Here is a 10,087-nt window from a genome sequence, read left to right as displayed (position 1 = left end):
ATTTCACAAATCATAACTGGCTCCATATACTAATCAGACCCTTTGGAACTGACTCGGTTTCTAATCGGACCTCCTTCTTTGTCACCAAACCTTGATCCTATCGGGTTTGGTACGGGTCAAACCTGACCCATTGACACCCCTACTGTTACCTAAAAAGCTCGTTGTTGCACAGAGCCGCTGTGTTAACCAAGGGCTATGTTGGTTGGAGTATTAGTTTGTCCTGTTTTTGTCAAGCATATATTATCACCATGGTAGCCATCACGCAGATAGTAAAACTACCACACTCCTGTGAGTTGTGTTGACAATGTAACAAGATTTCAGGTAGTGATACATGATTAATCTCCAACTTGGGATTCAAGAAATGGTGTTCACCTAGAGAAATAAGGGGGTGTTTTTTTTTTAATAAGAACGCTGGGGTTACCCCGATTTTATATCAGAAAATAAAAAAAGTCTATGGTATACCTGATTCTCTCACCCATTTGCCCTCCCCCTAACTCTCTCACCCTTCTCCTCTCCTCTAACAGGTCTCTTGGGCAGTGGTCTCTCTCTCTCATTAAACCCTAGTATTATTTAAGGTTAGTGTTTGTTAATAATCATTTTTTTAGATTTTAAGGTTTTTATTTTTTTGCAAGTTATTGTGTTAATGCATGCTAAATCTATTTTTTTGGGCTTAAAGTGTTTTGTATTATAATCTTTATTTTTGTAATTTATTGGATGAATGCATGATAAACACGGTTTTTTTCGAGTATGCTTAAATTTTGGGGAGGGGTTATATTTTAATCCCTATAATTGCAGTATAAGTGAAAGCATGTTAAATCCAATTTTGTTAGATTTTAAGATTTTTTTTATTTTAATTCATATTTTTTAAATTTATTAGATGAATGCATGCAAAATCTGATTTTTTTTTTGTATGCTTAGATTTTAAGAGGCTTTGTATTTTAATATTATTATTATAATTTATTAAGTAAATGCATGCTAAATCTATTTTTTTAGATATAGTTACATTTTAAAAGTTCTGCATTTTAATTCCATATTTTTTATAATCTCATATTTTTTACAATTTTTTAGACGAACGCATGCTAAATCTTATTTTTTGCAATTTATTAAGTAAATGCATGCTAAATCCATTTTTTTTAGATATAGTTACATTTTAAAAGTTTTTCATTTTAATCCCATATTTTTTACAGTTTTTTATAATCTCATATTTTTTGCAATTTTTTAGATGAATGCACGTTAGATTTTTTTTTTTTGGAGTTTTGTATTTTTAATCCCTATTTTGCAATACTACATTTTTAATATCTATTTTTACAATTTATTGAGTAAATGCAAGCTAAATTCAATTTTTTTCTTATGTTTAAAATATGTTTCTTTTACTAAAATGCATAAATTTCAAACATTTGTCAAAGTTGTACACGATGACAATGGTGTTTTAACACATTCCATGCAAATGCTACACAAGGACACCATGTAAACTGTCAAGACAATCAAGACACTGGACAGAACATGAAGCCCTTGTCCTTGTCCAACACTGTCCCCCAATCAAAACGCCCCCTAAAGTTCTGGCCTATGGACTCGTTCATGCACTCATTTGACTGCCAAGTCCCTCAGAAGTTGCTGTTTCCCATCAGTCAATCCAAGGTCTAGCCTTCAATGTTGATTGGGAGACTGGGTCTACTAGAATTCATAGAACGCATTGATCTATGAACCCCGGCTTTACATGGTCCCATCTTTTTGAGTTGAACATCAGCCACACATATAGCGGTCCATTTTCTTTAGCACTATCAATTAAGGGTACCCTCTGTGAGGTTTCTATTTTTAGCTAAGCCTAGAAAAATCACTTATATGATAAAACTTTAGAGAACCAGAAATCAAAGGGACTAATAATCAACTGCTAATTCATATGCACGGGCATAATGTGAGGAAAACACAGCCAAAAGAGCAAGGGTATTTTCTTCTTTGTGACTCCCACCCATCTCTCTGTAATGGACGAGCTTTGTATTCCCACTAGGCAAAAAAATATTTCAGTCACAAGCCCCTATCTCACCTTACATACAAGATGAAACACCACCGACTACAGTCACCCACGGAAACTTTAATCATCATATATTGCCATTACACGACGTTCAGCCCTTGTTTCATCAACCATGTTGTCAAGGCCAAGTAAAAAAAAACAGCAGAGATCAAAGTGAGTTCTTTAATGACGAGGAGATATGGAAAATATGGTATGCTGATTATGGCTCTTATTTTGTTTAACAATCTTAAGTTGTGCCAAGTAGCAGGATGTGAGGTTTATAATACGATGTAATACGATTATTTTGAACGTAACTGCATGACGGATACACGCAAATATGCACACAGCATGCATATCCACACGCACATGTTTCTATGCATGCAAGCAAAAAATAAAAGCATTTAGCACAATTACATGCACACATATAATGCAGGAAATCCGAAAGTGACACCACCAGAATGCCAGTCATGGCAGGCAGTCGGAATGTGAGCCGCTCATGGCAACTTCTGCAGATTCATGCAGCCAACTACTGGAACCTTTCAGCTACCCTAATTGTGGGTGGCACCGCAGCTTGATGAAATTTTGGAAAGATTGTTGCCCCTTTGTCATTGACCTCTGATGGTAGACCACTTGGGCTGGCACTGCTCTTAGTGGTTTGATCAAGTAGTTGCACCAGGGAGATGAATATATCCATCCTGGTAACATCTCGATTTGCCTGTATTACCATATTGTGATAGTTCCAATCAGCCAACGAGGGGGTGAGGGTAAGCGAGCTGTAAGTCGACTCGATGAAATGCTACTGTAAAGAAATGAATTCATGAAACTACCTCAACCACAAAGTGTGCCCATATCTTTCCACTCCGAGCTTCCATTACCCCTTTCACAATTGTCAACCCAAAACTTTGAATTATGTCGGCTATCTCTAGAAAGAAACCACGTTCTTCACATAGCATCTGCAGCCAAAGAGTCGACAGAATCATTTTTTCTAATCCATAATTCAATTATGAGCTGCTCTTGTGAATCACCAAGAAACAATATGACAAGATAATGATATCTATTAGCAAAGGAACATGTTGATCGTCAAAAATGCCATCAGACTCTACAGGGCAGATTTTACCTCAATAAGCATTTGGCCAGCCTGATCAAGATCCTCTACCATAATAGGTGACACTACAGTTTGATGGCCAAGCTCAAATGCCCATGTTGCACCAGCACCACTCTGCAAGTTGTCTCTTAAAATCAAACCAGTATCTTTGCTGTCCTGTATGGAGAGACATTTACAGAGACAGCTAATTGATTAATCACCAAAACCTCCATCCTTCCAACCCTAGCTTCAGCATGAAACAGGAAAGTGAAGAATATCTCACCGTAGGTTCCCCTGATTGTTTGAGTTTCTCAGCATGCTTTGCGACACTCTGCAAGAAAACCATGTGTTTGATAGTGCGATCCAGAAGAGCATCAATGCTACACTGCAAAATTCAATTGGTTCAGTAAGGAAGGGGAAATAGTATTACAATAAGAGAAACAAGATCAAGGGAAATGGGAAAATCACCTTCGCCCCATTAGGGACAATTTCTCGCAATTCCTTGACACGGTCTTGGATCTGCTGTCTATCTTTTGGCCGAGGATGGATGCCTTCCCCAGGCCTAGCTCTTTTTCTGTTAGTCTTGAGAGGTTCAACAGCCTTCTTTTCCGTTACAGAAATCTCAGCACTAATGCTGTGACTGCCCTCAACCCAAGAGTTAATTTGAGACATTGAGGGCAAACCATTTTCCAAATAATGAGAAGTTTTTTCAGCACTGACATCAGGTGGCAGTTGTGATGAACCCACTTTGTCCCTCACAGGAGAACAACTTGAAGATTGTCTCTGAGTGTTGAACACAGACGTACTGTTTGCTTTAGTAAGTGTGGACTTTGTCAACAAATCGTCTGACCCTTGATCAATAGTAGGAGAAAGGATCTTAGCAATGACTGCATCTAATAAATTATCAGAAGGACAACTTTGATCTAGGTTCAGTAATGAATTTGCGTCCAACTCTGGGAAGAATGCTGAGTGGCTACCACAAAAATTAGAAGGGCTTCCATCTCTTATTGGGAGTAAACTATCATCCCAAAATGGTAGACCATTGCCAGGCTTAAAATTCAAACCCAAACTACCATAGAGGTCCTCACTTGCAGTCATGTCCAGCACGTTTATTTTGTCATCATATAACGTGATTGCCGAGTTTGAGCTTTCTCTCACAAGTCTAGAATTACAAACCTGAGAAGATGCAGATAGATTCTTTAGAAGGATGTCTCCAGATATATTCTGAGCCTCTGTTCCAATCGATTTAGATGATTGAAAGCCAACACCTGGCACAACAGGGTTGCATACCTGCTCCGACAGGGGGGCACTCCATGCCTCCTGGTCATGCATAATCTCGGTTTTGGGAAATGTACCACATGGTAACATCCCGGTAACCACATGAGAGTTTGTTGACCCCTTCTTGCTGCAAGGAACAAAAAATGCCTCCCTAGATTGGTAAATCAGAGAAGGTTTAGTATTCATAGCTCTCTCCCCACTGTACTCAGGAGGATTTTTGCTATGAGCATAGCCAAAATTACCTTCCATACCAACCAATTTGCTGAGATCACATAATGAACCGATTAAGGGTGAGTCTGGAGAAAACAGGCTTGCTTCTCCATGAATACCTGATTCTGAGAGTAGCTGATGCTCCAAAACATCCAATGATGAAAAGCTACTCGCAGATGAACTTGATTGGGGAAAATAATAATGGTTATCAGTCGCAGAAACCAGATTAGAATTCAAGAGTACTGCAGGTAACTGTATATTAGGCTGGTGAGTGGCATTTTGAGCTTCGGAAACTGAAACTTTCAGTTGGTCAGTGAGAAGATGTAAGGAACTCAGGGAGGTCGCCGTGTTCTGAACAAAGACACCAGGGTCTTTGGCTATATTTATGAAACAAGAAGGTGCTTGCACTGATGAAACAAGAGGCTTCACATCATCGATATGGGATTTCAAGGCAAAGGAACCTGAAACTTGAGGAGAACCTTGCAAATTTACAAACAAATCTTTGTAGTTCTGGCTGCACAAGGTAGTGGTTCCTCTGGGATTGAGATTGGAGTTTGTAGACATCACTGGAGGAAAATAATCCATTGGTGATGCCCGGAAGTGAGCTTTTTGGTCAGCAAAAGTACTCTGCATAGCTAAAACAGCCTAAGGAGCCCCGGTCGCATCAGTAAACTTTTAACATGGCCTGAAAAGTGGTTGCCCTACATAATTTGCAGCAAAAAGAAAATGAAGTCATCAACATCATGGCAAACAACATAGCATGAGGAAATACTCATGGAAATTTCACTAACAATCCATGGAGAAAATGTTCATGCGGAGGGCAATAAAAAAAATACGCATGAAGCATTTGTGTTTTCCAGTTTTTTGTCCTATTTTTACAGTTTCAAGGTAAAGGATGAACATATCTACAAGCAGTTCATGGTTAAAACTTCCACCACGGGAGAAATAAAAATATACCCAAACATGAACAAATCTTCATAATCTTCAGATGTTGAAGTAACAGGAAAATTCCAATTAACAGAAACCTGATCCATCTAAGATCCCAACGTATGTTCACAAATATGGTACAACCTTCAGAAATCATTTTTGTGAATATACTCAAAATATGCAAACATCCTTTAACTAAACAATCTCAAAGTACGTCCACAAACACAGTACGATCTTCGCAAATGATGTTTGTGATTGTCCCCAAAATGTGTGAACCTCCTGCAACTAAATATAACTAGGACGTGAATGTCCTGACCTTTGCATGTGGATGTCAACACACTTTTGTGGACGTTCTCTTGACATTTGCTTGATGATTCATGAACATCATCTGTATATGTGGAACTTCTTACCCCATTTGCGGAGGTGCCGAACATTCGGACATTTGACATGAGATTTGCAAATTTTCTCACGAATTTACTATGAATCTCCTCATCCTTTTGTGAATCTTCGTATGAGCATTAAATGTGATGTTTCATTTTTTCAAAAGATATGGTTCGCATTTGATGGTTATTTTCACATAAACTAGGGTTTTTGATCTCTAGTAAGGCAGCAGCTTGGGTATTCAGTGAATTTTTGGATGATCTGCTGGGCCTTAACAACTCAATGAATTAAGCAGATTCATGAGCAACCCAGGGAAAAGAAGAATCTTCAATCACAGCATCATGATCACATTCAGATACGTTGGGATTAACAGAAAGATATCCAAGCATTGGCGGCACGCTCGCAGCTATGCAAGGGCTTCCTGCATGCTGAGACCTTTCATTAGTAGGTAAACTGAAGAAGGTTTTAAAGAAGTGTCCATAGACTCAGCAGCTTTTTCTGCATCTCTTTTCACCTGCATGGTTCCATCAACGACTATCCAAGGATAATTATTGGGTCTACCAATAAAATCCCGACCCAAAAACTCCTGTCTCATGCAGACTTTCAGAAGTGTTTCTGTGCTGGTAATTGTTTCCTGTAGGTGCAAAATCTCTTGCTTCAAGGGCATGGGAACAAAAGTGCAAGACTCGTACATGGATTTTTTTTTTTTAAATTCTTGGGGTTCCTGGGTCACTGCTCGCTCCCTGGTTCCGCCCTTGTTACCAAGTTCAACTACGCAGAGTCAAATTCAGTTGGATATTGGATAAAGTCTGATTGTTATGAAAATCACAACAAAAAATGAAGCAAACTATAAGATAGAAAGAAGAAAGAAAAGAAGAAAAGACACAAGATTTACATGGTTTGACACTCAAGCCTATATGTCCACGGGTGAAAAGAGGAGCGAAAATTCACTAACAAGATTGATGAAATACAAAAGTAAGATATAGAGCTCTCAAAAACCATAATCCCTAATATACACGAAACTCTCATACTCAACTTTCAAAAGGAGACAACTATATATATAGAGAGAAAATGATCTTACTGTCCTTGTAAAATAGCATTTTCCCCAAAATGCCTCCCATTTTGCCAAAATCCTTCTCATATCTAAAATATCTGATTCCTGACTTTTTTAGGACAATTTTGCCCTTCTGCAAATATTGTACTACCTTCGCAAACCATGTTTGTGAATGTCTCCAAATGCGCAAACCTTCTTTAACTATATTTCATGAAGTACCCCCACAAATTCAGTATGCCATTCGCACATCATTTTTGCTAATGTCCCCAAAATGTACGAACCTTCTTTAACTATATTTCACTCATGAAAAATAATTTACCTGCAATCTGAACTGAAGCACAATCGAGGAATAAAATTTCTAGTGCAATCAGAGATCAAGCAATAATTCTGGGTATAAGATCTACCACTCTATTACCAGCCTCTACAGTAGATGAATCAAATCCATATTGTATATTTCAGAGATCAGAGAAATATCCATGAAAAGATTTTATAAACACAAAGGCCGACAGCTAAACAGAAAGTATCCATCCTATTCAAAATTCAACATAGGCATGTTCAATGTGCTCTTGCACTATTATGGCATGAACTAAACAATTAGTGAGCACCATGAACAATGCGGCTTCAGTGCTCAGAGAGTCATGCATTAACCTCTTGCAATTTTATCATTTTATTTCCATCCTAAATCATGTAACCGTGTATGGGTACCTATCCATATTGTTATGGATAAAAGTGTCTTTTCGTGTAGATTTATTGTTCGCATCAAGCGATCAACAATCCATCGAAACGTCAACTTCTCTAGATTCTAGTTTTTTTTAAAGGAAAAATATTCTCTAGATTCCAGTTTCCATTGTCGTCTTCTCCATTTTTACAGATTTTTATAAAGCACATTGGCCCCTATAGTAAAAGGATCTACAAGTTTCTACAACAGAAGATACAGAAATGGAGTCTAGAAAATGCTTATACTTACACGAGATTCGGCATTTGACCTTCCAGATGAAGGAATAATGCCATCCATCTTCTTCAAAGAACCTCTTAAGGCTTTTGGCTAAATAATCGATCGGTTCTTCAGAGTCACTTAGAAAGATAAGCCCTAAAAGCTCGCTTCGTTCGTAACTTTAGCATCTCCCACGGGAAGATGTCATTTCCTCCCATTCTGAATTCCCGATCATTCTGCACCCCCTCGAAAATCCAGAACCGCTTCGAAGGCGGACTTCTGAAGCACACAGCAAGCGTTGAAAAGGGGAATCCGACTTTTCGCGGCTCCAGAAAGGGGAAATGCGTGCTTCCTGTTAATCAAAGAAAGAAGGTGAACGGTAAATCTCCTTCGGACATCAACGACGGTTTCGGAGAAAGGAAAAATCGGTCTTAAGATTTTTGGAAAATGCGGATGCGTTTCATCCGGAAGAGGACGAGGGTTTAACAGGAAATGGTGCTATTTTTTCCCTTAAACGCGAAGGAAGGTGGTTTTCCGAGCAGTTTTCCAACAAAGGAAGAGAGCTTCGAGGAGTTTAGAGAATGTAGGCGGTTTTCGAACGGATACTGAGCAGAAAAGGTGGCTTTCCCGAGCAGCGAACCGTAATAACGGGATATTGAAAACTTCCAAGTTCTAACCTACAGAAACGAGTTTCGAAGCGGATATAACGTCATTCTTAATACAACCCACCAAAAAAGCGGTATTCGGCGATCCGACAGATAAGTGGAATCAACCGCAATTGCGTCGAGATCACTAGGAACCAAAGAGCAGAGGCATTCACTACTTACAGACACCAAAACCCGGTTTTCCGAGCGGTTTCCTAACGGACGAGAACCACACCATCCACCACGCCTCGTCGTCAAGCGCTCAGCGAACGTCTTCGGTCTTTCCCCTCGCAGAGACCCGTTCCGGAAAAAGAAAAGGGAGCACCGCGCCGTTCAGCGAAGAACCGGAGGTGGAGAGGGACGCCGGAAAATCGATGAAAGACAACGGCCGTCACCGATTCGCAAACCACAGAAAGCGACTCTTCCTCTCCCTCCTCCTTCGGTGACTCCGTAAGTAACGAGAGCTCGGAAACCCTAACCCTAACAGAGAGAGAGAGAGAGGGAGGAGGGTTACTGGTCCAACGGAAAGGGGAGGAAGAAGAAGGGGGCAAACTCTGCTACGTCTCGAAATGCCAGTTAATGGTAGACGTCTCCGACCTATATGAAAAAAAGAGGAGAAAAAGCGCGGCTTTTTTTTTTAATCTTTATTTTATTTAAATAATAAAAAATTTTGCCAGGGAATGACCCCTTCTTTCTATTGAAATAACCTTTTTACCCTACTCATTGTTCTCTTTGTTTTTGTTTGACAAAATTAATTATTATATAAAATATTACCTTTTAACTTTATGTCTACATATAGGTATGTCAACCGGTCGGGTTTGGTTCGGACCCACGTGGTACCAATCTTGGACCCGGTTTTGGGGTATGGTATTAGGTCCGGACCCAGGTTTAATTGAGTCCACTATAAAAAAAAATCATACCTGGACCCAATAAAAACTACATGAACCAGACGCGGACCATACTGGATAAAATCATATTTTTTTTTATCATTTTTACATTAAAAACTTATGGGTCTTAATAAGAACTCAGGTTGGGTCCGGGTCTCGTATAAAATTTCACAAACTAGGTCCATGCATTAATCGGACTTTCGAGTCCAAACTCTAGTCTTATTATTTATCACCATAGCCGGATTTTATAGGATTTGGTTCGGGTCCGGTATGGGTAAACCAGGCCCGTTGACACCCCTATATACATATCAAATAATCAAAGGGTATCTGCATTAATTTTATCTAAAATTTTTAAATAAATTTTTTAAATAGGTTTGAATATCTTTAATAATTTTTTCAACATGTCATTCCATTCTGAATCAAACTCGACTGATATTCCATGAGAAAAGATTGAAGGTTCGATACGATTCTGACAAGATTGATGATAATTTGATAATCCCCTGGGTTTCGAACATGAACATGAGACCCTTGGGTTATCATAGTATGACCTAAACATCCAGCTATCACATTCTCAATCCTCATTGGAGCTATGAAAGCACCCAACTATCTAATTTTATCTAATGTAAATATTTACATCAAACTTGTTATTATCTATATCGATCAGGTAAATCAGTCGA

General features: G+C 38.9%; 1 protein-coding gene across 1 annotated transcript; it reads right to left on the bottom strand.

The window, feature by feature from the left end:
* Positions 1-2,287: 2,287 nt before the first annotated feature.
* Positions 2,288-9,098, bottom strand: LOC149842722 (uncharacterized). Its single transcript, XM_090001551.1, has 7 exons — positions 8,707-9,098; positions 7,913-8,231; positions 3,564-5,284; positions 3,379-3,480; positions 3,129-3,272; positions 2,839-2,964; positions 2,288-2,726 (listed from the first exon to the last, which is right to left on the bottom strand). Exons 3-7 carry the CDS (start codon positions 5,214-5,216, stop codon positions 2,538-2,540), a joined length of 2,214 nt encoding a protein of 737 aa, XP_089857677.1. The 5' UTR covers positions 5,217-5,284; positions 7,913-8,231; positions 8,707-9,098; the 3' UTR covers positions 2,288-2,537.
* Between the last annotated feature and the right edge of the window lie 989 nt (positions 9,099-10,087).

Source organism: Nuphar pumila, chromosome 3, assembly GCF_984573655.1.
Source record: "Nuphar pumila chromosome 3, dmNupPumi1.hap1.1, whole genome shotgun sequence".
Taxonomy (NCBI): Eukaryota; Viridiplantae; Streptophyta; class Magnoliopsida; order Nymphaeales; family Nymphaeaceae; genus Nuphar; species Nuphar pumila.
Note: the sequence above shows the minus strand (reverse complement) of the source record. Positions and strands in the feature narration are given on the sequence as shown.